The following is a 26843-nucleotide window of genomic DNA, read 5'->3' as shown; positions in this document are numbered from 1 at the left end:
AAAGCATGGCTTTTCTAGGGTCTATACATCATTTCAAACCAGCACACCACCTAAACCTGGGTTGGTTAACAAGAGATGTTTCCGGGGCTCAGCTACTGGAGATAAGATGAAAATATGTTACTCAGTGGTGTGCCAGAGCTGGCCAATAAGATGCAGCCCTTCCAGCTCCAAGTTTGGTGACCTTGCATTGGAAAGCTTACAATCAGCCTTGGTGGGAGTGTTTACACCACAGAAATTGGCAAGGGCTCCAAATGAGGACTTTTTTTCATTTTCATTTCATGTTAAACATTTATGACCACACCAGTGATTGTACGCCTCATCTATCTGGTTCAATGAAGGCCACAAAAGAAAAACACTGAGCTTCCATTCTTGTTCTATCAATTGATGCATTTTGAGGCTCTCTTCAAGTGGCTATACCTCCTTCACTTCTAATTTCAACAAAAAGAGCTGTGACTTGCTCATTTGTGTCAAACCACATTTATGAAGAGGTGCATTTTCCTTAACAAGTGTCATGCTCCTAACAAGAAAGCCATTCTAATCATCTATCCCAGCCTGGAAGTTACCCTCTGACACATCACCATCCCATTAACTTGCCAAAATTTTTCTCCCCTCCAGCCCTCTCTCAGTGAAAAGCTTCAAGTCAACTAATTACAAACTTGGAAAGGATCCTCGACGACTCCGCCTCCTTCATCATATACCACTGCATCTTATTCTTTGAAATTCTCCCCAACTGAATTCTCCTCTCCAACCCTCTTCAGTGCACTTCTCTTTGTCCCTTCCCTGCCCCCCACTACTGCCACCCCCTCATCTTCCACACTGGACATTTATAAAAGTATGAAGGAGCAAGCCACTCCTCTACTTAATAGCCTTCCATTATTCCTCACCATCTTTGGTTTAAAATGAAAGCTCCTTGGCACAGTAGAAAAGGCTCTTTGGCATCTGACTCTGGACCACCATACCTACTTACCTTTTTTTTACCCTTCAATCCCTTATCCACAGCCTTTCACTGCTTATTGTGTGCTGATCACCCTAGGCTCTCTCTAACTCATCCTTGAGAAGTCAAGAGACTCATTGCCCCCAACCCCTTAGCTCTCTCTTAGGATTTGTCTCCAGCCTAGCAAGCAACACACCTAGGCTAAGTGGGTTTAACAATCTGTCTCCTCCTCCAGGCTTTGAGCTCCCTGGAAGTCTTTAATTTTTGTATTCCATGTACCTAATTCAGAGCCTACACAGAAGGCCACTCAGATCTGCAAATCAGGAATACTACCTTTTACCTGAGAGCTTAGTTAAAATGGATTAAATGAGATGGTTTATGCAGAGTGCCTGGAAGATAATGCTGCATTCAAATGCACAGGTTGACTTCCTCTGGAAAAGAGCCCCGACTGAAGATGTGAGCCTCCATCATATTTACATTTGTTTAGCAATCTGTTATTTACAAAGTTCACCCATCATCCAAATGCAGGGTAAGAGGGAGACAGATCAAAATGTGTTTTCAAACATTTTTAAATTAAAGGGTTTTGTTTCCAGGCTCTTTTTCCTAGCCCAGCATTTATCAGTAAGAAGGTAATTCACCTAGAGTGGTGAAATAAGATGAGCTAACCTTTAAAATAAAACCCTAAAAATTTTCCATTACAAGAGTTTTCAAAATTATTTCTTAAAGCAGCAAAGCCTCTCATCCCTACTACCAAATGCTACCTTATTATATGCCTTGCTAAGCTTGGTGGCTAAAGGAAGGATTGGTCTTGGTGAAGTAGCACCTGGAACCATGTGGTCACTTATTCAGCTGTCACTCTGCAAAGCCCCAAGGGTCTGAGGAACTCAGCATTTCGAAACACCCCCTCATTTTACAAATGCGGAAACCAAGGCCCAGAGATTTCCGGGACACTGACCAAGATTCTGATAAAGCCAGGGCTAGGATCCAAAAGGCAGACTCTTTCCACAGCACCATATTGGCTCCATTAGGGTTGAGGCCACAGTCTATGGTCTCAGGACAAAAGGTTGACATTCTTACACATGATTATTCATCACTCATAAATACTGCAACTGTACAAATCTAAGATAGGCAACTGAAGTGTAAATAAATTTAATCTGTTTCCACTTGATAAAGGTCAAATGGAAGAGTATTAATAATCAGACTTCCCTGAAGGGAATAAAAATAGCATTCTCTGGCTGCCAACAGTGGAACAACCCACCCAGAAAAGGAAGCTATCAGTTTGTGAATCAAGGATGAAGGAAGTCAGAGGTTGATTTTCAGATTATTCTAGAGATAAGGGGTAAATAGCCAGATTAATTAAGGACCTGCTGGCAGGTTGCTCTTTACCCATCTGAAGCCACTTATCCCTTCTTCTTGAATTACAGAACACTAATTTTATTCAGGGTGCCCCTAGCTAAAAGACAGTATTTCCCACCTTCTCATGCAGCTAGTTATGACCCTACAATTAAGTTCTGGTCAGATAAGATCTAAGCAGTCTTAGGTAGGGCTTCTGGTTAAGCCCTTTAAAAGGGCATGGACTTTTGCCATTTTCTCTGATATGTTCTCCTTTCAGCAGCCTGGAACTTGGATGTGATGGCTGCAGTTCCTGCAGTAATTTTGTGACCTTGAGGATGAAAGCCTTGGACTAAAGATAGCAGAACATAAACAGAATAAGAGTCTGGGTCCCTGGCAACTTCCTGAAGAAGTTACCAAAATAGTCCTGAATTGCCTACTTCTGGCTTTTTCCTATGTGAGAGAATAAATCCTTATACATACATATATACATATATATACATATGTATATATATTTATATGATAAATTTACTATAGTCAGGTTTCTTTTATTAGCAACTACAGAAGCCATGCAAATACTTAGGGAAGTACTGACTTCAGGAAAAGAATTTATCACATATCCTCCCCTATTCCTTGTCAAATTTAAAGGAACAGTTTCCCCATAGATTAGTAGAGGGCAAACATCCACAAGTTAAAATCAGGTGACTGGGAGCTGAATTTACCAAAGTCTGAACTTACATAAGAGGAGAAGCCTGTGAAAGCAGAGGGGGTCAGGGCAACCTGCTTAGCAAGCCGGCACCAGTTCTTCCATTGTATCTAACAAGGAGAGGGCCCCTTTATGTACCTCTTCCAGGTTGCAGAGTTCCTGACACAGGGCTGTCTTCACGTCAGTGCACTCTCTCCCACATCTCACTGCTATCAGACACTCCTTGGTCAACTGTGGGACCTGATGGGAGGATAGAGGTTTTTAGTGAAGAAGCCTAAGGGAACTCTATGCTTCTTTTCTATCGTGAAATGTAGCCAAAGCTTTCTACCTCCCACAAAATGGGCCAACACCCACTTACAAACTTTTCACCAACACTACCACCCCAGAAGGGCACTAGTCAATCCCTGTGTCCCTGTGTTCTAGGAACCCACTTTTCATAGCACCCTGGTAAAACAAGTTGCTTAAAAGGTGTTCTAGAGTGCTTCATACTTGAGCAGCAGCTTCCATGCTGTGTACACTTAGGCGGGACTCCTAAGCTTTCTACCTCTCAGTCTTCTCATCTGACAAATGGATACAGTAAAAGTACCCACTTCCACGGGCAGTTGTGAGGACTAAATGAGTTAACCTATGTAGAATAGTTAGGATGGTGCTTGGCACATAAGTATTCAATATATCTTGGCTATTAATATCAATGAGTTCTTTTCATTTCCTTTCAAAGGGAAATTTTTAGACTTCCTATAAAGTAAGCTTACAGATAAGGCAAAGGAAGTATTTAGCACATTACCTAAAAATTTCTCTATTGTTTTTTCTTCTGCTATCAACAGATGCTGCCTTTTCTTTATTCTTCACATTTCCTGGACCTGAAACTCTTGCCCCATATAAAAGGTAATTCCCTTCTGTGCATAATTTTCTTCATACCCAGTATTTTTTACCTAAAGTCTGAGAAATATCCCCTTTAAATCTTCACTAGTTTTAAGTTCCTTCAATATTCTTTTCTGAAGTCACATGTTCATATAACCATGTCAGAATCATGCTTCCTGAGACTGCTAGTTGAAATGTAAAAGCACTTATCAGTAAAGCTTTCAAGCTCTGATATCAGTATTTCTACCCCTATTATAACTCCATGCCAGTTATCCTCCTGAGGTATATGTTAAAACAATGTAAATTTTAATTTTAAGTAAAATAAAACAAAACAATTCCACTAGTGATTTGGCCTTAAACATGGGTTGAAGTTCAAGTAAGAAAGACATACAAAGTAAAACAGAGTTACATTTTTGTTTTATAATTGAAGGTACCTTACAAAATAGCTCCAGTAACATCTTCTGGCGAGCTCGCTCATAAGGGTCACATGGATACAGCTTCCTTCCGGGATAAGTGTCATCCAGGTATTCACACGCGATGGCAGAATTCCAGATCAGCTGGCACTTGCTGGTCTCCAGGACGGGTATTTGGCCAAAGGGTTGCTTTGTATAGTACCAATCGGGCTTGTTTTTCAAATTAATGTTGACAACTTCGTGCCTCAAAAAGCAATGGGAAAAACAAGACTGAATAAACATAAGAAGCTTACACAGGCAGACACCCCTCAGGAAAGCAAGCAGGCAATTTATAAAATTAAAACTTGCAATTAATATTTTAAAATTTGTTTTGCATGAAGTAAAAAATATGTGACATCATCGTCTTCATTCCTGCAGTGAAACATGTTAAATATTTTCTATGCCTTATCTGTAAGTTTGCCTCATAGGAAATTAGGCTCCGGAAGACTGAAACTCTTGCCCAATGTCACCCTCTAAGAAACAGCAGGGCCAGGGAGTCTGACTAGCACTCACATGCATAAGCCTGGCATTACAAAGTTTAATACACTTTAAAGCTTGAAAAATACAAGCCTGATATTGATATAAGCATATGGTAAATGTGAGCAGTTAGGAGCACAAGTTTTGGCATCAGACTTCCTGGGATCTGGTCAGTGTAGCTGTGCAAGTTTGGCCAAATTCCTTAACCTCTCTGTGCTCAGTTTCCTTAATTATAAAATGGGGGTAATAACTGTACCCATGTCTTTGCATTGTTATGAGGATTAAATAAGGGAATATGTATAAAGTATTTAGGACAGTGCCTGGTATATAAAAACAATGTTTCTTCTTACTATTATTATTAATTATTAATATTAGGGGTTCCGGCCTATAAAGTTACCAGAGGCAGGCCCATATGTTTAAAACGATTAAAGGAAACAAACGGGTACATTCTTTGCCCAGTCTAGGAGACTGTCTTAAATCCAAAAGCTGTAGCTCTCAACAGGAAGTGGTTTTGCCTCCAGCCCAGTAACATTTGGCAATACCTGGAGGCAGTTTTGATTGTCACAACTGGGGGAGGGCAGGATCCTTACTGGCATCAAGTGCTACTAAATATCCAACAATATACCGGACAGCCCTCCCGTGCCCATCCCCTACTCCTATCCCCCCCCCCCAAAGAATTATCTGTCCCCAAATGTAGATAGTACCAATTGTGAGAATCCTTTCCCTAAAGAAATATTTACATCAATCCCTAAGCTGCCAATTTGTCACCATGGGCAAAACATCAGACTACTGTTTTTTTCTCAACAATAATAATAATAATAATAATAAAGTAACCTAAGGGTCAACTGGATTCGAGCAAAAGGGAAAGAATCTGGAAACACCAGCCATAAACACTCAAAAAAGCAGGATTACATCATTTTGTTGAAAATGTCTCCGTACTGGTTTCTGTTTCTCTGACATGAGTCTCAATCTCTGAAATCACTCTGTAATGTCTGATTCCCCAAGACAAGAGGCAGAAGCCTGGAGTAACACATTCTCAAGACTTAGTCTTTGGGCCAGTTACATCATACAGTCCCACATTCCAGCAAAGTTGTTCTACCTTCCAACTCCAGACCCGCAGGGCCTAGTTTTGCAAAATTCCTTATGGAATGAAATATACCCATTTATCAGATATGATGGAAACTTCAAGAAACCTCTTGAAAGTAGTTCCCTCTACTTCATTGTTTGGAACTATTTGTTCATTCATTCATTCATTCCACAAAAATGTATTGGGCACCTGTTATGTGCCAGGCTCTCTTCTAGCCCGTGCATAACACAGACAAGGTCTCTAATTTAATTTTAGTGGGGCGTGGAGGTGGGAGTAAGACGGATAAACAAAATATTGCACGCGGGTAAGCGCAAGGAAGAAAGAGAATAGGAGTGACCTGAACGTGCCACAGGAGAGACATTCGATGGGGTATTTGGGAGAAGCCTCGGTAACCGTCGCTGTGCCCTTCCTCTACAAACATTACGGGAGGGACCCAGCTTACCTGGGGCCATCCTTGCGTTTACAACTGAGTTGTCCCAAAAGTTTCACGCACAGACACGACTCCGAAAAAACTGTGCGTTTCAGGGCCGCCCGCTGAAGAGTCTGCCCTTTGCCTCAGAAAAGTGGGCAGAGAGCCCGGAATTTTAAATAGCCCCCCACCCCACCCCACCGCGGCCCTAAGGGCAGTATGCTTAGTCCGGGCGCGCTCGGCGCTCACTTGATTCCTTTGGCATAGAGCACCAGGCGGGTCCTGTGCGCGTAGGGGCAGAACCGCATGCTGTAGAGACGGATGACACCCTCCTGGACCGGCCCCGGAGGGGAGCTTCCTGCAAGGAGAGGGGAGAGAATGAGGTAGTCTGGTGGGGAGATGAGCTCGCTCACCTCCTCCGGAACCCCGGAAGGCCGGGCTTTTATGCCGAGGCGCCAGCGCGCGCGCCCCTCCCCACGAGTCACAGAGAAGACACGCTTTTTTTTCTCTGCACGCGGCTTTTGTGCAGGGTTGCCCTAGGCCTCTCTCTGCTCCACTGGTCTGTGGCGCAAGGCCGGAGCAGCTCCCTCTCCAGAATCAACATTCCTAGCCCGCGGGCCTGGGTCGGGAGGACTCACCTTTCCCCAAGCTCCTGTTCGCATCCCCGGACATGGTCATCTGCAGTCTGCGCAGCACAGCACCCAGCCCTGACCACCGCAGCCTCCTCGCCGCGAGAATCGCCGCGGGTTGCAAGGGCCGCGGAGTTCCGGCGCGCCCCTCTCGCTCTAAGGTCAAGTTTTGAGTTACTGGGCTCTGGCGGAGCAGAGGAAGAAGTGATTTGTGGAAGGAGCTTGGATACCTTAACCTGGGGAGACACCGTAGGGGCCGGCAAAGTAAATCTGAAAAGGCAACCTGGCTCTGGCCCGGTGGTCATCGGGAACTCGTGAGAAATGGGCTCTTAATTCCCCGTATGTATTTGAAGTGAGTTCAAAGTAACGCTGACTTTTCCTTTTCCATTGTAAGCCCTCCCTGCTGCATCACTAAGGCAAATGCCTGCATCCTCTGTATAATGGGTAGGGTTTTGATTCTTTAAATAAGACCAAACTTTCTCATTATAAGGCAGATAGCGAAGAGAAAAATTACTGATGTTGAGACCTTACACGACTCTGGAGTAGGTGACTTTTTAAATTCTGCACCCTAAACGGCTCATTTGCTTCATGGTACCGTTCCAGGAAGACTTACCCAAGCTCTGAAGAAATTAGGAAAACTGGTAATAAATAAAAACAAGATACCTGGAGGTAAAGAAAAACTGGTGGCCCCTCAAGCCCTTCCATCCACCTGCATAAAGAAGGTAGCTGGTCTTTGCTGCAGCCCTGTTAAACTGAGATCCTGAACTTCAGCAGGTGGAAAGACAACTCCTTTAATTTCACAGGATTGAGCTGAAGTGGAATTGCTTGTAAAGGCATTTTATGGGATTGATGGATAAAGAAGGAAAGAAAAATATGTATCTCACAATGACTAAAGGATTTCCATGGATTACCTTATTGGATTCCCACAATTGCTCAGTTAGGCAGCTAGTATTATTCCTATTTTACAAAATAGAAAACAGCCTCAGAAAAAAAAAAGAAATTATTTGGCCTAGGTAACTAGCCAGTGGGACTGAAGAACTCTGAAGGTCTGAAGACTGACTCTCTGTCTTGGCTTCTAAAGCTGTTAACAGTGGGGAAAGGACAAGAGTTAAGACCAGGAAAAGATGCAGCACAGAAAGTATGCTCAACAAATATTAATAGAATCTAACTATCTTTTGTTAAAATGACAGAAACTAATTAAGTACCTTATGAGTGGGCACCTTTTGCCTTGGAATGCCAATCTATCTAGAACTTCTTGGATAAAAATGTTAACATTTTTTCCCGACTGAATAAGATTTTTTAAAGATCATAGGAATAGCATTTTTTTTTTGCTATGTTATTCTGTGGTTTCATGTGAGAAAAGTTTCTGTAATGTTATGTCATGTGTTGTCACTTTACAGAGAAAGGTAAAATGTTTGAATAAATGTGCTCTGAAACTAAATGCTTATTTTGTAAGCAAGAAATCTGGTGTTGGGAAAGACAAATTGGTTCTTGATTTGCTATACTGACAGTTTTTCGTTTTGGAAGACAGAGAAAGTAATAGGACAGCTACTACTCTGGACTTAATTTTCATCAAGAAGGACAAACTGGTAGACAAGGAGAGGACTCCGGGGCTGGCAAAGACATCTTTCACATAAAGAAAACAGATTTCAAATGGTTCAGAGAAAATAGATCCTCAGAGAAAATAGATCCAGATTCTTAAGCCCATAAGAGGAATTCTCAAAAACAAAATAAATGATCACTAAAATGTTTTCAGTGCTTTACATATATTAATTCACTTAATTCTTACAAATAGTCCTATAAGGGTTCTATTATTGCCCCCCTTTAAAGATGAATAAACTGAGGCCTAGCAATGTTAAGTCACTTGTCAAAAGCCTCAGAACTAGTAAGTGATAGAACTAGGAATGTGAAGCCAGGAAGTGTGATTTCAGACAGCACTTTCAGTTATCTCAGTAAAGATACAGACAGTGGCTATTTTAGGTTTTGTGGGCCATCTGGTCTCAACTACTCAAGCAGCTATAGATGATATGTAAAACAGTGGGTGTGGCTGTGTTGCAATAAAACTTTATTTATGGACACTGATTTGAATCTCACATAATTTTCACGGCACAAAATATCATTCGTCTCTTGAAAAACCATTCTTAACTCTTGGGCTGGATTTGATTCCCTGACCTTAGCTTGCTGGTTGCTGGTCTATATTAACAATGACTGAATTACAATGGCCGGTCTGGGAATTCCATTTGTAAATTAAAAGGTCCTTGGATCCACCTTTCTATTGCGCCAGAAGAGGATCAATTTCCAACTTTAGTCTCCTCATTCCTGCCTTTTTAAAGGAACCACCTGCAAGTCTATTTGGTGTAGCTACAGGAGAAAAATCAGGAGGGATGGAAACAGTTCTTCCGCTAAAGGGAAACAATATAGTGTCAAGATACTCAGAGCAGACCCTGGGGCCAGACTGCTGATTTTGAACTCCTGACTTGGGCACAAAGGGCAAGCTCTCTACCTTACTTACTTTGTGGGTTTGTTGTTCAGTATTGAATGGATTGTGTAATCCACAGCATAGTAGAAGCTCAGTATTTGCCATTTGAAATTAATGGCAAATAGCAATACATAAAAACACAGTTTTAGTAGCATAGTGCTTTCCAAGTTTTTAATCCATAAAGATGAAATGCACTAAAATTCAGTTTTGCCAAGCCTATTGAATAAAAATTCAACTCACAATACTCATTTCACCAGTTTGATGCATGCTGCAAGCTAAATTTCAGTAATACAATTTTAAATCATGCAGTAAATAATATGCTTTTCTTGGAAAGATTTTAAGAACTTTCTGCTATTCCTACTTGCTTACTTCCTTTTTAAGACCCAATAAAGTACAATTCTTTGAAATCCTTTTAGCAAACTTTCCTTCTATGTTATTATTTCATGTTTATACCTTCTTATACTGATTCATCCAAGCGAGAAACAAATGGTAACAGGCCATATTAAATCAGCTCCAGATTGGTTTTCAGCCACCTGAAATATAATCAGGTCTGTTTTGAAAATGTGGTGATCTTAACTCATGGATGATTAAGTACTTAAAACCTTCTAGGAAAATGTCAACCCAGATAGTTTCTTTGCTCCATTTGTATATGTCACTGTTTTGAGATGAGTAGAGGAAGTGGGGGTTGCATTATGCAATTTTTCAAAAATTTTCTATCTTATCAGTCTCTAATAATGGCAGAAACTGGAGGACATACCTTTTAATAATTAAAAAACCTAACTTATATGAAAGACTATGTTACTGAGTTTTCTGCTATTGTTTACTGAGTTCAAAAGAATGAGATATGGGAGGGAAAAGGCTTTATTCTCAAATGTTCCTAGATTTGGGACTTGTTTCCAGGAAATAAGGGAAACCTGTGTTCTAATGACCATGTCTTTGGGACATTTATAAAATTACTAGAGCTGTCATGGGAGGAATATCTTTAAGGAAAGCGAGGTCTAAGGAGAGTTTTTTTTCTTTTAATAAGTATATTCTGCTTTTCTATGCCTATTTTTCTTTACAATTTGAGGGATCAAAGACAAAAATTCATATTTTAATATAATAATATTTGAATAATCAAACAATTTTCAAGATCCTGAAATTAGCAAAAGTCAAACATCTACAAAATTAAACAAGACACTGAGTTTGTAAAGGGAACCAACACCTTGTGTTACATCTTAAAGCAAAATATGGTGTGATCAAAAAGTTGGAAGAAGAGATGAACAAAAAGAGACTGTGAGGAAGCATGTGAGTTCTTAATCTCAAGAAGGGTCTTCCTGACTTTAAGGATTTCCAGTCTCTTCTTCAGCATTTACTAGCTGGATGACCTTGGACCTTCTATGGTCTGGTGTTATCATCTGTACTTTGGAGCTAATAGTGCCATGTGAGTTGGGGAGGGGTCATTCAGTTACCGAATGAGAAGCATTTAATACTTAGAATGCATGTACTACTTAAGCATTCAACATTAGCTATTGTTAATTGTATCATTATTTTAATCAGCAGGGAAGACTTTCAAAGCCCTTACAACGACAACAAATTCCTCCGGGACCAAAATCCCAGCCGGCCAGTTCCCTAATTAAGTGGTGTAAATTAGTGCGCCCCAATGCAGAGCTGAGAACTGGTAGTCTGGAATGGTCTCCATCTGTCTTCAGCCAAATCAGAAAAAGGACAATCCAGTGAACTTCCCCACTCCCCACCCCACTCCGTTAAAGGTATTTGCCGTAAGGGCCTATTTTTAATTCTTAGCCTAATTTTTTAGTCCATCAGTATGCTTCTATTTTTTTTTTTTTAATTCCTACTCTGGGCCCCGAAATTTGCGGAAATCCCAAGGTTCAGAATAGATCTCAAATCCCTCTTCCCTTCAAATACTGCAGAGGCCAGAACGATATACGGCGGGGAGGTGAGAGGAGGGAGCGCGGGACCGTGTCGGAGCCCAGCGAACAGGGAATACGGTGGGGCGGGGGTGGGGGTGGGGCGGCGGAGAGGCAGGTGCGCTCTTTGGAAGGCGACCCTACCCGCCAAAAGGCCGCGGCGCCCGAGCTCCAGCCAATCCCCAAAGCTTTTGGAAGCTCCGCCAGTGGGCAGAACCAATGGGCGGTCGCGTTACGAGTCTTGGGTCCCCGCCGGTGTCTGGCTGATGGACCAGGAAGCCCGGTGGTGGTGGTGTTTCTGCAGCGCCCGGGATCACATCCGACCCAGGGGCGCTGGGAGTGAGCTACCCGGGCGCTGACCGAGCCCGCTGGCTGGGATAGGTGAGCGCGGCTCAGATGGATCTGCCGGGAGGCTGGGCGTTGTTGGAGGCCGAGGATGGGCGGCAGGAGGTCGTTTGTGAAGTCAGCGGGTTCACAGGTGCCTCTGATCGCCTGCATCACTATGCGGCGGGACCGCATTTCAAAGACGACTTCGGGGTCCACCCCAGCAGAACAGAATTCGAAATTCAGCGGCGAGCCATAGGAATGTTTATGCGCACTTAGGTTTAAGAACTCCCAGCGATATTTCTCCCTGGCAGACTTAGTAAAGATAACATCGTACAGAAAACCACACCGCAGAGAGGAGGCTGGAAAGCTGCCTTTAATTCTGATGGTAAGAGAAGCATACTGGGTATTTAAGATTTTTCTGCTAGCATCTTAAGGCTTCACTTAAGCCTGTGGTCTTAGTTGCCTCAACTGTAGAATAAATGATGCTCTCTGACCTACCCTCTCTTCTCATGGAGATGGTGTGGTGATAAAAATGAAATAGAAGCCCAGTGGGCTCTTGGAAGTACAGAAGATGGCACTGATGCTTCTGAGTGAGGAAAGTACCTATTACTTGTCCAGCCTTCTACAGTGGATTGACTGATGTGGTCTTCACAGTATTTAATTACTCTTGCTATCTTTTGGTATGGTGGGAAGGATTTGAAGAGGCTAGAAACTGGAGACTGGGAGACCAAATAGCATGCCACCCAAGTGCCTCCCCTGGAGGTATGAGGGTCTGGTTTTCATCTGTGATAATAGATGGGGGGAGTGAAGTTAAGTCCTTGATGGAAAGCATGAAAAATGGAAAGTTTTCCCACTTAGAAACCAGAAGACAAGAAACTCATGGAGGTATTTCTTGAAGTGACAGTGGGTTATCCAAGTAGAAATATCCTGTTGACAGTTAAAATCCAGACTGAAGTCCAGACCTAGCTAGAGCTGCTGACCTGGAGGTTGTCGGCATGGACTCTGATGGCGGCCCCTTTAGAGTCACGGAGCACCCTGAGACAGGAAATTTAAACAGCAGGAGGGCCCTGGAGAATCCCCCAGTTAGGCCATGATGTCACATTAATCAGAGAAGGTGATCAATGAGATATGAGAGCACTTGGTAAATGGGAAGCATATTATTCTTTATATTAAAGTGAAGGAAACTATCAGACAGATCTTCATTGCTGACTCCTGCCCCCATCAGAGCCCATAGTCATAGGCCTCGGGGCTGTTCTGCAGGTAGAGATCCAAGAAACCTCGAAAGACCTTCACATCAGTGAGGAGGGCGGACACGGCAGGATCTTCCTTCATGGCTGCCATCCAGAGCCTAAGTTTTGGAGTATGGGTTACACACCTGTGGGAGATGGGAAAATGTGAGCAAGGTTAAATAGGAAGGCATCTCAAAGTCTCCATTTATCATTATTATCACTGTGCAGTTTCCCCTTTTCTCTAATCTTTTAAGTGTTTCCTTAAAATGCCCATTATCATAGACTATTAGATTTGGAGGCTATTTTAGAGGTCTTTGTTTTACAGAAGAGGAATCTGACAAAACTAGCTTGAAGTGCCTTGCTCAGTTAACATGAGAACTAGGACTGGAACAGGTTCTTATCCTAACAGACTGATAACTTTCTAAAATGAGAACATGGAAACAAGAACGTTATATATTTATTATTCCATGGCCAAACTCTGAGTAAAATAACCCAGAATAGCTCTACGAAGTGGGAGGAAGCCTAGGTGGCTGCCAACAGATTACCAAAATGGGCAACATATCTGAAATTTCCCTTCAAAAAACGGAGTTTGAAAAGAGGAGTATAGAAATCTTACAGGAAATGGTATTGGTCATACAACCCTGAAAAGATTATAAAAGCCCATATCCTTATGGATTTTAAACCAGGGGGAAGGAATAAATTACTTTTAAAACATTTTACAACATCACAGAACACTTGCCCCCCAGGGTAAAGTGGCAAGTGTAAGTATATGACATGCCCTGCATCATCTAAGATTCTCCTGTCTGCTTGTCCTACTCACACCAATTTTGTTAAATATTTTTATTTTTTGTTCAGAAAGAAAGGTAAATATATACTATTCTAACTATCATACGAAATATTCAGTCTTACTCATTTAACTCCAGTGCTTCCAGCCGTTCAAACCATGGCCAGATTAGGTAATCAATCATTGAAAGAGAATTGCCTCCAAAGAAGGTTGTCTTCTTATTGGTCAGAACCTGAAATTAGACAGCATAAGAGTATTTCTTATTTATGCACCTACTAAGACATCATTAGAAATGATGAAGGCAAATTAAGTAAAGGCGGTAGGAGTAGCAGCTTTTATGCTGCCATATTGAACTTGTTTTTTGATCTATTTGATTTGTTTAAGCTTCAGAATCTGTCAGTTTGAGATGAAGCAAAACAATCAACAGGTAAACTGGAAAGTTGAGAAAATAAAACAAACCACAGGGTACAATACCTGAGAAAGGACAAAAATTCAGAATTTAGAAAGAACCCTGGAAGTCAGTAAGAAAAAAGGTAAACAATCCATGAGAAAATTGGGCAAGACCGGAACTTTACAAGAGGATATTCAAATGGCCAATAATTATTTGAAAAGATACTCTACTGCGTTAGACATTAGGGAAATGAAAATGAAAACCAAAATGTCATACAACTATACACCCACTGGAATGGTTACCTACCAGAATGGCTAAAATGAACATAACAAAGTTAACAATGGTGTGGAACCACTACTGATGGGAGGGCAAATTGGTACAACCAATTTTAACAGTATCTACTAAAACTGAGCATATGCATGCTCTAACCTAGCAATTCTACACATTGGAAAGGAGAATATCTGTTTACCAAAAGATATGCACAAGAATGTTCACTGCAGAACTATTTGTATTAGCCCAAACATAGGAATGTTCACTGTCCATCAGCAGCAGAATGGTTAAATTGTGGTACAATCATACTTTCAAATACTATACAAAGTGTATGAGTGAACTATATACAACATAGATGAACCGCCAAACCTAACAGTGAAAGAAGCCAAAAAAGACTGTGCATATTCTATGATTTCAGTTGTATAAACAACAAAAATAAAAATAGTCCAAACTAATACTCTGTTACTTGATATGGGTGCTGGTTCTATGGCTAGATTAATGAAAATTCATCAAGCTGTACATTTGTGCTTCAGATACTTTCCTGCATGTAAAACTTCAATAAAAAATTTACTTAAAAAATACTGGGAAATGATTGGGTTAACTACTAAATAGATACTAAATAAAATAATTTGAAAACCAAGCACAAATAGCATGGTTGCATAATTAAAGAAGGTGAGTCAGTATTATGGTTTTGCCAAAGAGGAGAAATGGGAATATTATCTGGCTAATTAAACAAACACCATACCAACCTACACCCTCTAAAACCTCCTGTTTTTTTTCATGGCCGATGTAACATCCTGCCTTGTAGACTGATTTTTAATGTCTACCTGAGTATTTGTTTTCTATCTACTACTAAACTGTAATCATATGAAGAATATGGACGGCACTTTATCCTGTGCCTCTTGCATTCTCCAGCACAGCTTCTGCCTTACAATTAGTAGGTACTCAAAACTGCTGAAGTTCTTCGTTGTCTGAGTCTGTCCTTACAGTATAGAGCCTAGTAATTAAAATATGTACAAATAATTTTAATTGCATTGTGATAACGTATATAACAGGATTTTTAAGTGCAATTCAGTGCTTTCAATTACATTCACAGTGTTGTGCTACCATCCTTTTTTATCACCCCGAACAGAAACTCTGTATCATTTAAGAAATAATCCCCTAGTTCTTTGTAACCTCTAATCTACTTGCAGTCTCTCTGAATTTGCTTATTCTGAATATTTTATATAAATAGAATCAAACAATATTTGTCCTTTTGTATCTGACTTACTTCACTCAATATAATTATTTCAAGGTTCATCCAAGTTATAGCATATATCAGAACTTCAATCCTTTTTACATCTGAGTAATATCCATTGCATGTATATACCACATTTTGTTTATCCATTCATCTGTTGCTGGGCACTTGAATTGTCTATGCCTTTTAGCTACTGTGAATGCTGCTGCTATGAACACTGGTGTATGAGTATCTGAGTCCATGTTTTCAGTTCTCTGGGTATATAGCTAGAAGTGGAATCGGCAGGTTGTATGGTAATTCTATGTTTAATTTTTTGAGGAACTGCTGAGTGTTTTCCACAGTGGCTGCACCATGTACAAATACATTTTTACTCTGTAAACAATCTAAATACTCTCTAAACAGCCTAAAACATGGAAATGGACTACTCATTTTAGAGCATGTGTTTTTAATCTAGATACTGTGAATTTTATGAAAAAAAATTACATCTTTTTTCCCCACTAACCTTAAAGTGAAATTTAGCAGATATTCCCATTATAAAAAATGCAATAAACCACAATAGTGTTAAACTTATACACTGTTGTTGTTGCTTCAACTTTCTATTTTGAATTAAGTTCACATTTACAGAACAGCTTAAAAAAATAATGTAAGCCAACCTGAGGGGGAGGTAGGAGAACTCCAACATACTCCTACCTGCCCCCCATCCCCCCAGATATCCAGAGCCACAAATTTTAACTTCTTGCCACATTTGCTATATCATTCTATCTGTCCATCTATTTATTTCTTCATCAATCCATTTATTGAATACTTGAGTGCAGGTTGTATACATTATGCACCGTTAACAATACTGCTGTGCACATTTCCTAAAAACAAGGATATTCACTTATGTAACCACCTTAAGTGGATTTATCAACTTCAAGCAATTTAACATTGAAATAAAGTTTATTCCATTTTTTTTTTATATCCCAATAATGCCCCTTTGAGCCTTTTCTCCTCCCTTGCTAGAGCCCATCTAGGATCAGATATTGCATTTAACTGTCATTATCTCTTTAGTTGTTTGTTCTTTGTTTTCTAATTGTGAGCATATATATATAATAAAAACTTTCGCATCTCAATTACTCTCAAACATACAATGAGAGTAATCACATTCACAATAATGCAGTACCTTCACCACTTTATAGTACCAGATTCCCAGCTCCCCAAACAGAAATCCTATACCCATTATGTATTAACTTTCCATTCCCCCTGTCCACCCCCCCAACCCCAGAAAACTTGTAAGTTTTTATTTCTAGCTGCTCTAAAATACTGGAGACTAAAAGGGATATCAATTTAATGATTCAGCATTCATATTCATTTGTTAAGTCCTATCTTCTTTGCATAATTCCACCATCACCTTTGATCTTTCCATATCTCTCTTTGGGGTTGTTTGGGCTATGGCAACTCTAAATCTTTGATATTGGAAGGGTCTGTCATTAATATGGGGTAGGGAGATGGAACTATCTGATGTTCTGGAGGGGCTGGGCTAGGTTTCAGGACTTATCTGGACCAGGGACACATCTGGAGGTTGTAGGTTTCTGGAAAGTTGCTCTAGTGCCTGGAACCCTTGTGGAATCTTATATATTGCCCTATATGCTCTTTAGGATTGGCTGGCATGGTCCTGGGTGGGGGTTGGCAGGTTATGACTGGTAGCAAGGTCTACCTGAAGCTTGCATAAGAGCAACCTCCAGAGTAGCCTCTCAACTATCTGAAATCTCTCTGCCACTGATACTTTATTAACTGCACTTCTTTTCCCTCTTTGGTCAGGATATAATTGTTGATCTCACGGTGCCAGGTCTGGATTCATCCCTGGGAGTCCTCTCCCATGTTGCCAGGTGACTTTCACCCCTGGATGTCACGTCCCATGTAGGGGGGAGGGCAATGCTTTCACTTGCAGAGTTGGGCTTAGAGAGAGTAAGGCCACATCTGAGCAACAGAGGTCCTCCAGAAGTAACTCTTAGGCATGCCTATAGGTAGTCTAAGCTTCTCCACTACCTACATAAGCTTCACAAGAGTAAGCTTCACGATCGAGGGCATGGCCTATTGATTTGGGTATCCCTAATGTTTGACACAGTACCAGGGGATTCCCTGATGGTAAGGTTTAATAGTTCCTTAGTCTTTCTCCCCTTACTCCAGGGACTTTGCCAATACTTTTGGATTATCTGCTTAGTAAAAAAACACAAAAAACAGAATTAGAAATAAAAAATCTATCCACAGAAAGATACCAGGCTCAAATATTTCACAGAAACAGCCCAGTTTTCCAAGATTAGAAAAAGGGGTAAAGTTACTCAACTCATTTTAAGAAGTTAGCATCCTTGATACAAAACCAAACAAAGATACAACAGAAAATTATAAGCTAATCTCATTTATGAACACAGATGCAAAAATCCTTTAAATATTAACTAATTCTACAGTGTATATGAAAATCCACTGAGCAGTAAATTTTATATCTGTAGGGCCAGGATGGTTCAATACCAAAAACCCTATCAATAGTACCACAGTCACCAGATTAAAGGGGAAAAAAAATCTATGAATATCTCAATGAATGCAGTAGCTTCAGAAAAAAAATTTTCAATAAAATTCAGCATTCATTCATGACTTTAAAAAAATTAGCAAATTAGTAATGGAAGAGAACCATCTTAACATGAAAAGGTCTCTGATAAAACCTACAGCAAACTTCATACTTACTGATAAAAATCTTAGGATTCATTCCATAAAACATAGGAACTGTTTTCCCTCAGTAAGAACTTCAACTTAATTGCAACTGGAATATCTCAAGGTCAAGAGAAAGACTCTAAAATAAGGCCCAAAGGGCAGCTCTCCCCCAAGGAAGCTCATTCTCAAGTGTATGTATAAAGGTCATGGCAAACTCTTTTTGGTGGGTGACTATAGAACATTAAGTGGGGGTGGAGGGAAAGAACACGGGACACATATGTTCTGATTAAAGTTAACAGTAAATTATTTTTTTTAAATATAGGGTCCAGGACTGGAAACAAGAATAGGAAAATGAAAACAAGTGGCCAGTTGTGGAAATGTGGGTGAAATTTTTTTTTATCCTCATCATTTTAGTATCAGGGCAACTGTGATGATTTGAAGAAAAATGTTCTTAAACTTAATCCATTTCGGTGGGTGTGAACCCATTGAAAGTAGGACCTTTTGATGAGGTTACTTCAGTTAAGGTGTGGCCCAGGATGGGTCTTAACCCTATTACTGGAGTCCTTTATACACAGAGTGAAACTGAGACAGAGGAAGGCACAGAGAGAACAGCTGGAAGCCCAAATCCATGGAATCCTGAAGAGAAGACAGAGGCCAGGAGAGGCCACTGTGCACTGCCATGTGACAGAGGGGTGAAGGACCAAGGGCTGCCAGTAGCCAGCCCCAGAAAGCCAGTCTTTGGAAAGCAAGAATCACCTTGATGATGCCTTGATTTAGAGTTTCTCTGAGCCCCAACACTGTGAGTAAATAAATTTCCATTATTTAAGCCACCCCACTGCATGGTATTTGCTTGAGCAGCCAAGGAAACTAAAACAACAATAAATAAAATATTTGAAAAGCAAGCCCATGACAAAGTATTTTTAGGAGTTTTGGTTTACATCCTAGAACAAATTACTGCAATCTGCTGTGAACTAAAATTTCTTAGCTGATATTATTACTAATTGCTATAAAATGACTTGGGATATGGGAGTATGAAGAAATAAGAGAAGGATCGACACAGTGTATCATTTACTGTGATAAAAATTAGGAGAATCAATTGATTACCTCCTCTAGCTTGCTGAATTCTTTACAAAATTCTTCTTTTATGTTAGAGCAATCTTCCTTATTTCGACTTCCAAGAAAGCTTCTTACCAAAGATGGTACCTAGATGCAGAATAATTTCTTAGTTAATAAATTTGAGGCTAACTATATCTGTTCCCTCCACATAGAAAGTACTAGAACTCTTATAGTCCTGGGGTCAAGAGTGTTCTAGAAACTTCAACGATGCACTGAGTCTCTGTGGAGGTCATGGACTGATCTTAGGAACAGTTTTGCAGTCTAAGATGGTGTGTTGGTCAGGATTTTCAGTGTTGCAAATAATAAAACCCACTTTGGCAAGTTCATACCAAAAACTTCTTCAAGTGACACTGAGGGGCTCATAGTCTTGTGGGAAGGCTGAACAAACAGGCTTGGAACTAACCTGCTGGAACATTCCAAAAGGAACGACGTTGCTAGAACATTCCAAAATCATGCTCCGAACATACCTGATGGGAAGTGCCACTGCTGCTAAGGCCACTGCTAGATGCTACAGTCCGTACTGCTGCTAGAAAGTGGACTCCGAGCTGACTCCTAAGGCCACCAGCACCTAAGCATTTCTATCTGGACTAGCATCTTGCAGTCACCATGCTCCTGAGAGGTGGGAGCTCCCCTGCCACTCTCACCACAGGATCAGTGACCCACACTGAGCTGTTTCCTCACACTGCTCATTTCGGAATTGAAGTCTAGTATGTCTGCATCTGACAAGAAGAGTCTAGGTCACAAGCCTCTGTCCTGGCTGCAAAAAGAGCTGGGAAGAAAATTTTTTTGGTTTCTACCTTGCGGAGAACAAAAGAGGTGTGTTCAGAATGTGCTGACCACCTGAAGACTCAACAGGTATAGTGACAGATGATTTAGTGCTTGGTAGAAGTGTATGTGTGTTTAATACTTTGGTCTTTGGGCTCATCTGACTGTAAGTAACAGAAATCCAGTCATCCTAGCTTACATAAAACAGGGTACTTGTAGAAATATAGGAGACTCTCATGAAATCTGGTTGATGTCAGTAGAGCTTGGCCTCATTGGAACTAGCATTTGCAGGCAGCACTTCTGTCCCTATTTCATCTGAAGCTTTGCTTCTTTCATCTTTGCTTCTCCTTAAACATCTGCTTCATTTTGTTATTCATGTATCAGCTCCCTTGCAGAGCTTTTCATTTCTGCTTCTCGAAATTTTTGTTTAGCTGGTTTTGTTTTGTTAGGTCTCCACTGATATACAAATTTACAGCTTCAATGCTCCCACACCTTTACCACCTCAGTTCTAAATTCTCAGGAACAATTGGCCTGGTGTGGTGGGGAGTGGTGTAGAGGGTGGAAGTGGAGGTGGATTTCTGATTAAATTGCATGTCACCAGGAAAGCGGGATCATAAGGCTACCTCTTTCTCAAATGTGCTCTGTGTGGTGCAGGAGGTTGAGCTCCTTGAACGTCAGGGCTGTGCTGTGATCACATTTGTTTGCCACTCCCTACTTGTGTGAATCTGAGCAAGTTAGTTAGTCAAGTCTCCACATTCCTGCTCACATCTGAGAGTCTCCTGCTCTCAAATGCGAGCAGGAAACTAATGGCAGGCATCTCCAGCTTTACTTTTTGGCTCATTTTCTTTCTAGACAATACAATAAAAATGAATCTCTACTTTTAACTCTTCAGCATCTTGTAAATGTCACATTTATTCCCCTTTCCATTGTCTCTGACAGCAGTCCTCTTTTTTACCCTATCCTGCTAGGCCAAACGGCTCCTCCTTCCTTCCCCACTGGCTTCCCTGTACAATGTCTACTAAACAATGGTTTCTCCTTATAAGGCCCTCCCACCTTCTAGGTATTTCTTTAACGATTTCTTTCTCTAGAGACAAAATGTTCCTCCATAATACCAAAGTAACAAGATTATAGGGATATAATCTGGCCTTGCTAGTCTTGGTGTTGCAACACACATTTCTTGCCGTTTCTTTGCTAATACTGAATATGTGAACTGATCCGCAACACTGGTGCTAATAAGATGCAGACGATTCTTCTGTGGGAATGGCATTTATTCAGTCAGCTGAGAGCTCCTGCCAGCACACAGCAGATGCTCACTGCAATAACAAGAACTGACACTGAGTGTCTGCCACGTATCAGACACTGCTCTAGGTCTATTTTGTATTTATCAACTCATTTTTATCTTATGAGGCGTCCACAATTATTATACCCATTTTACCAATGATGGGACTTAGGCACAGAGAGGTAAACACTAACTTACTTGCTCAGATTCACACAAGTAGGGCCGAGTTGGTCACCAACTTAGGTGGTGAACAAATGTGATCACAGCACAGCCCTTACGCTCAAGGAGCTCAACCTCATGTGTCACACAGGCAGGAAGGCAGGCACTTGGAGTATATGTGCCCAGTGCCTCAAGAGGAAAAGATAACATGTTAGGGGAACACAGAACTGGGGTGCCAACCCAGTCCGGGCAAGCTTCTAGAAAGCAGCAGTGTCTGAGCAGACACCTGGATAATAACTTGGAGATAACAAGACAAAGTGGGAAGAGAGAAGAACCTCCCAGCAAGTGATGAGAGAGAAGATGGTGAGTTTGGGAAAACTGAAAAATGGCAGCATGGGAAGAATATAATATGTCAGACATGAAGAGGATAACATTGGAGAGGTGAATGGGAACCAGGTCATGAAAGAGCCTGTAGGACGTCAGAGCTGACAAAAACTGATTCCTTTTTTTTTTGTTTTCCTCTCCCCAATCACTGAACCATGATGATAGCATTAATTTAGCTTAAAAAACAAAGATTTTTCAAATAGGAGGTGAAATTTCTGGTACACATACCTTAGAAAATAACTCAAAGACCATCTTTTGGCAAGCTTTTTCATAGGGGTCATCTGGCAATAGCTTCTTCCCTGGATATGCTTCATCCAGGTACTCACAAGTGATGACAGACTCGTAGATGAGTTGACCCTGACTGTTTTCCAGAACTGGCACCAGACCAAGGGGATTCTTGGTAAAGAACCACTCCGGCTTATTTTTCAGGTTGATGTTGATGACTTCATGCCTGAAAGACATACAGAGATTAGTAAGAGAGTGAAATATTTTACGCTTCTGAATCAATCTGCACTGGCCCTACCATCTGCTTAGCTGACCAGACCCTGAACCTGGGATTTGACTCAGCCTTGATTCCTCCCTGCCTTGAGTCAAATCAACCAGCAAGACCTGTCAGGTCGACCTCCAAATTACATCTGGACTCTATTCACTTCTCAGCGTCACACCACCACCGAGTCAAAACATCAGCTCACACCGGGACCTCTACAGTGGCCTCCCTTCCAGCCGGTCTGCTGCCACAGTTCAGTTTCCACACACAGACAGGGTGAGCTTTTACAAAAGCAAATTGGATCAAACTACTCCCACGCTTGACGAGAAACTGCTGCTTACTGCAATAGTGATAAAACCCAGTCCCCTTACCATGGCATATAAGCCACGCTTGTCTGGTCCCTGCTCAACTGTTAGACCTGTCTGTCTTGTATGACTTCCTTTCTACACATTATGATCTGGACATAATACTTTTTTTTTTTTTATCTATTCCTTAAATTTGCCAAATGCATTCCCATCTTAGAGCCTTTGTGCTTACTCTGCCTCCACCTATGCCTTCTCTCAGATCTCTCCAGGCCAAATATCATGTCCTCAGAGAGGCCCTCTGTGATGGTTTAAAGCTGTATATACCCCAGAAAAGATCATGTTCTTTTAATTCAGTCCTGTAGTCCTATTGTGGGTGTGACCTTTTGATGAGCTTATTTCAATTAATACGTGCCCTGGGTGGATCTTAAGCCTCTTACTGGAGCCTTTATAAGAGGATAAAAAAGCCAGAGAAGCACACAGAAAAAAGCCAGAGAAACTCACAGAGAAAAGCCAGAGAAGCTAAGAGAGACAAAAGCTGAAAAAGAACACACAGAAAACAAGAAGAAAGCCACAGAGCAGCCAGACGCTGAAAAGAACAGAACTGGGGAAAGACAGACCAGCAGACACTGGCCATGCACGTCACCATGGGGCAGAGGAGTCCAGATAGCCTCTGATGATGTTTTGTTTTTTTATAATTTTTTAATGTTTTGATCTAGACATTTTCACAGCCTCAGAATTGTAAACTTGTAAGTTAGCAAATACCCATTGTAAAAGTCAACCCATTTCTGGTATATTGCATTTCATCTGCAGTAGCAAACAAAACACACTCCCTGACCACCACTTCAATCTGCTGCCCCATCTCTACTACGTGATCATCTTTTTTACTTGCTTCATTGAACTAGCATCTTTCTGAAATTGTTTTGCTCACTTATTTATGCATTTATTATGTCAACTCCCTAGAATAGAAGTTCCATGAAAGCAGGAATCTTGTGTGTCTTGTTCATGTTATTAGTCAATAAACACAGAAAAGAGCAGAATTTCTGATAGATACATATGCTATGAAGAAAGAAAAATGGTTTCAAGGAGAGACTCAATATTTGCTGAATGAATAAATAAGTGGCAGTGCTTCAAAACTGTCAATAACAAGATACTACATTTTTTACTTATCTTAATTATAAGTGAAATGAGGCAAATAATTGAATGTCTGCTCTCCACTGTATGAGAATCAATATAAAATTCAATTCCTTTTACTAATTTGAATACAAATTTCCTTGCTTTTTATGAGGATATTAAGGAACCCCAAAAATTCACCCATCAAGTAAAATTTTTAGATTAAATCTCCATGCTTTGATATTTTTTAAAAAATGGCAGTGGCTAAATCATCTAAAGTGAACCAGAAGGGAAAAAACAGGTAAAGACCAGACTATATCCAGATCATAATTTGATCTATCTTATATCTTGCCAGGAAATTGTACAAGAAACAAGAAATAAAAGCTTCAAATAACTGTTAAAGCTGGGTAAGTATTCAAATAGCAGAACAGTTATTAAAAAATAATATATACCAACATTCCTTTCATTTCCTGTTTCCAAATCCACAGCAGTAAGTAATGAGTGTGGGGTTTTAAAGATGTAATTCCCCACACAAACAAAGGAAAAGTGAGTGTGAGCACTGACCTGTGCACATACAAGTGTGTAAGCATGTGCACTACAAGGTTCCTGTGCAGACACTGGGCAGTCAGATGCCAGCCAGTGCAAGAAAAACAAGGCTACCTGCCAAGGAGCAACATCATTACAGAAATGTTATACCGTGAAAACAAAAAGTGGATCCTGCGCTTTTGTGATAAAGCTCTCAGAACACACTTGCATTCTGGTGACCTGGGAATATGAGCCAACAAACTATACATATTGCCAGAACAATTTGGAAGAAGCACCTTTTAAGATGAACCCATGCTTTGCTATGTTGTATAATCTGGTCAAAATCTAGTACCTCATTTCCATTTTCCTTTGAAAACTGTCCAAAGGAAACATTTTCAACCAAGAGTTCCCAAGTTGATCATGTAAGCCTGGGAATTCTGTCATGTCCTGCCCCTGGACTTTTCAATTTTCTAAGTTTGCCTCTTTTCAATCCAGTTTGGATTAGGTTTCTGTTACTTGCAATTTAAAGCTCTAATACAGCAAATACTGTTTTAGATAAACCTTGCTAAATGGTGAACATTTCACTATGTGTTCAGTATTATAATTTTATTCAAATGAGATGCAAATCTAAATGAAATGGTAGCTAATCTAAAAATACTTTGTTTCCTCTTTAGAATGCATCTTACATTTCTTTTAGGGAAAAGTATTGCCTGCCCAACCATTCTCCAAGAAGATTAAAATTAGTTTACAACCCCTAAGCAGAGAGCTGGAAAATTCCTTGAGAATGGGCTTGTATTTAAAACTTCCACAGTGCCTTCTATAACCTACAGTATGTAATGTCCATTCCATAGATTCCAAAGGTCACCGGAAGGGAGGCCTTTCTGATGGATACTTGGCAACAGAGAAAAGTTACTGCCGAAAAATACTGTTGAAAGTCAAATACTGTTACATATTTCCTGTGGATACCCCAGATGTCAATAAAACGTGCTTGTTTCAAGGCTGAGGCTTTTTAGGCAGAGGTGCTTCCTTTTATCTGACTCAACCAACAGCCAAATCTATGCTCCTATCTACTGTAGGATTAACTCAGCACTCTGCTAGGAGGGTAAGGTCTGAACTCTATGGGGGGTGAATTAACAGCTCCTCGAGGAGGGCCCATGTCATATATACTCAGAATAACATCAAACAATAGGGGACAAGCGGGAGAAAACCGGGAAGCCACAGTGGCATTTAAGTGAAAGAGCAGTGGCTCTACCAGGAGATCCTGGTGGGGCTAAAAGAGCTTCTGCCTGTGACCTCGGGCAAATCACGAACTTCACTGGAGCTTTTCGGATCCATGAAATGGTTGGTTAAATGAGGTGTCCCAGACCGGTGGAGTACGTGGCATTCCCACACACCCCCACCCTGGGGAGAAGTTCCCTAATTTTCTAGTCCCACTGCCATCGCCGTAGTCCCCGAAAAAAGCTAAAAATAGTTTACTTTTCAGCAAAAAGGACCCCTGGGCCAACCCGAGTTGCCGCCTCCGCCGCGGTCCCCGCGTCGGTCCTTACCGGATTCCCTTGGCCTTCAGGACCAGGAGGGTCCTCTGGGCGAACGGGCAGAACCTCATGCTGTAGACGCGGATCAGGCCCTCGGGGACCGGCCCTGGGGGCGCGCTTCCTGCCGGGTGGAAGTGGGGTTGGGGAGAGGAGGAGGTTGCGGCCCCAAAAGCTGCTTGCGCCCACCCCCCGCCGCCCCCCGGCAGCCGCGAGGAGGTCCCAGCGCTGCCGCCCCCGCCAGTTCCCCGGCTCCCGGAGCCGCCGCCCCCGGACGCGTGTTCCGGGGTCGCCAAGAGCACCCCCAAGCCCGCGGCGGCCCGACCCTACCTTTGGCCAGGCTCCTGGCTGACCTCTCCGACATGGCTGCGCAGTGCGAGGCGAGCTCTTGTGAGGTCTGCCCCGGCTCCCGGGTTTGCAGATGATTCTAGAAATAGGTGGCCCCTCCCTCCACAGCGCGCGCGGAGGGGTAGGGAGCCCGGCAGAGGCGGCCGCGAGCTCGGCGGAGGCGGGTTCCCGGGAGCCCTGCGTTTCCGGGGGGCGACCCGACCCGCGCGCCCCGGCACCGTTTTCCGCTCTCAGCAAGAAGGACCTCGCCGCCGCCGCCGTGGCCCGAGCGCCTCAGAGGAAAAGGCGGCCCGGACGCCCCGACCCAGAGCCGGACTGCTCAGTTTAACGGCGATGTCTTTTAAAACAAGGCGAGTTGCAGTTGTGCCAAACGGTATTTATTGTGCTGGCCAAGAAGAAGTGCCCACGTCGCGATGAACCTAACGCTCTAAATCTTCAGAGCCATTCCTTCACCCAAACGAAGATGGGCCTCCATTCCGCCCTCCACACCAGTCCACGCCAGCCCAGGACCTCCCCGCCCCCCACAGCCCAGCCACCCTTACGCGGTGCCCGCCTTGGGACTGGCGGCCCTCCTCAAAGTTTCCCGTCTAAGGTTTGCCTGGCTTCAAGGCCAGCACTCACTCTACAGTTC

General features: G+C 41.9%; 3 protein-coding genes across 12 annotated transcripts in view; 1 reads left to right on the top strand and 2 right to left on the bottom strand.

The window, feature by feature from the left end:
• The window catches only part of LOC143654254 (glutathione S-transferase omega-2-like), a 36667-nt gene extending 24034 nt beyond the window's left edge, over positions 1 to 12633 (bottom strand). The window contains exons 1-6 of one of the 4 annotated variants that reach the window (XM_077125949.1): positions 11421 to 11532; positions 9820 to 9899; positions 6897 to 7071; positions 6508 to 6616; positions 4268 to 4490; positions 3111 to 3212 (exon numbers count right to left, since the gene is read on the bottom strand). In XM_077125949.1, the coding sequence (XP_076982064.1) occupies positions 3111 to 3212; positions 4268 to 4490; positions 6508 to 6616; positions 6897 to 7071; positions 9820 to 9867 (657 nt within the window). In that variant the 5' untranslated portion in view covers positions 9868 to 9899; positions 11421 to 11532. Of the gene's footprint in view, positions 1 to 3110; positions 3213 to 4267; positions 4491 to 6507; positions 6617 to 6896; positions 7072 to 9819; positions 9900 to 11420 lie in introns of all 4 variants that reach the window. The other 3 variants (XM_077125948.1, XM_077125950.1, XM_077125951.1) reach the window with 3 other exon arrangements.
• Positions 11513 to 26843, top strand: part of CFAP43 (cilia and flagella associated protein 43) — a 165500-nt gene continuing 150169 nt past the window's right edge. For 2 of the 7 annotated variants that reach the window (XM_077125942.1, XM_077125937.1), the window contains exons 1-4: positions 11513 to 11988; positions 17315 to 17382; positions 18525 to 18581; positions 24163 to 24214. The gene's annotated coding sequence lies outside the window, so the exon portion shown is untranslated. Of the gene's footprint in view, positions 11989 to 17314; positions 17383 to 18524; positions 18586 to 24162; positions 24215 to 26843 lie in introns of all 7 variants that reach the window. The other 5 variants (XM_077125944.1, XM_077125940.1, XM_077125938.1 and 2 more) reach the window with 4 other exon arrangements.
• On the bottom strand, positions 12746 to 26411 carry GSTO1 (glutathione S-transferase omega 1). The gene is made up of 6 exons (XM_077125956.1): positions 26195 to 26411; positions 25880 to 25988; positions 22134 to 22356; positions 19307 to 19405; positions 13742 to 13848; positions 12746 to 12978 (listed from the first exon to the last, which is right to left on the bottom strand). Exons 1-6 carry the CDS (start codon positions 26226 to 26228, stop codon positions 12825 to 12827), a joined length of 726 nt encoding a protein of 241 aa, XP_076982071.1. The 5' UTR covers positions 26229 to 26411; the 3' UTR covers positions 12746 to 12824.

Source organism: Tamandua tetradactyla, chromosome 13 (genome assembly GCF_023851605.1).
Source record: "Tamandua tetradactyla isolate mTamTet1 chromosome 13, mTamTet1.pri, whole genome shotgun sequence".
NCBI lineage: Eukaryota > Metazoa > Chordata > Mammalia > Pilosa > Myrmecophagidae > Tamandua > Tamandua tetradactyla.
The sequence above is the reverse complement of the archived record's forward strand: the minus strand, read 5'-3'. Positions and strand labels throughout refer to the sequence as shown.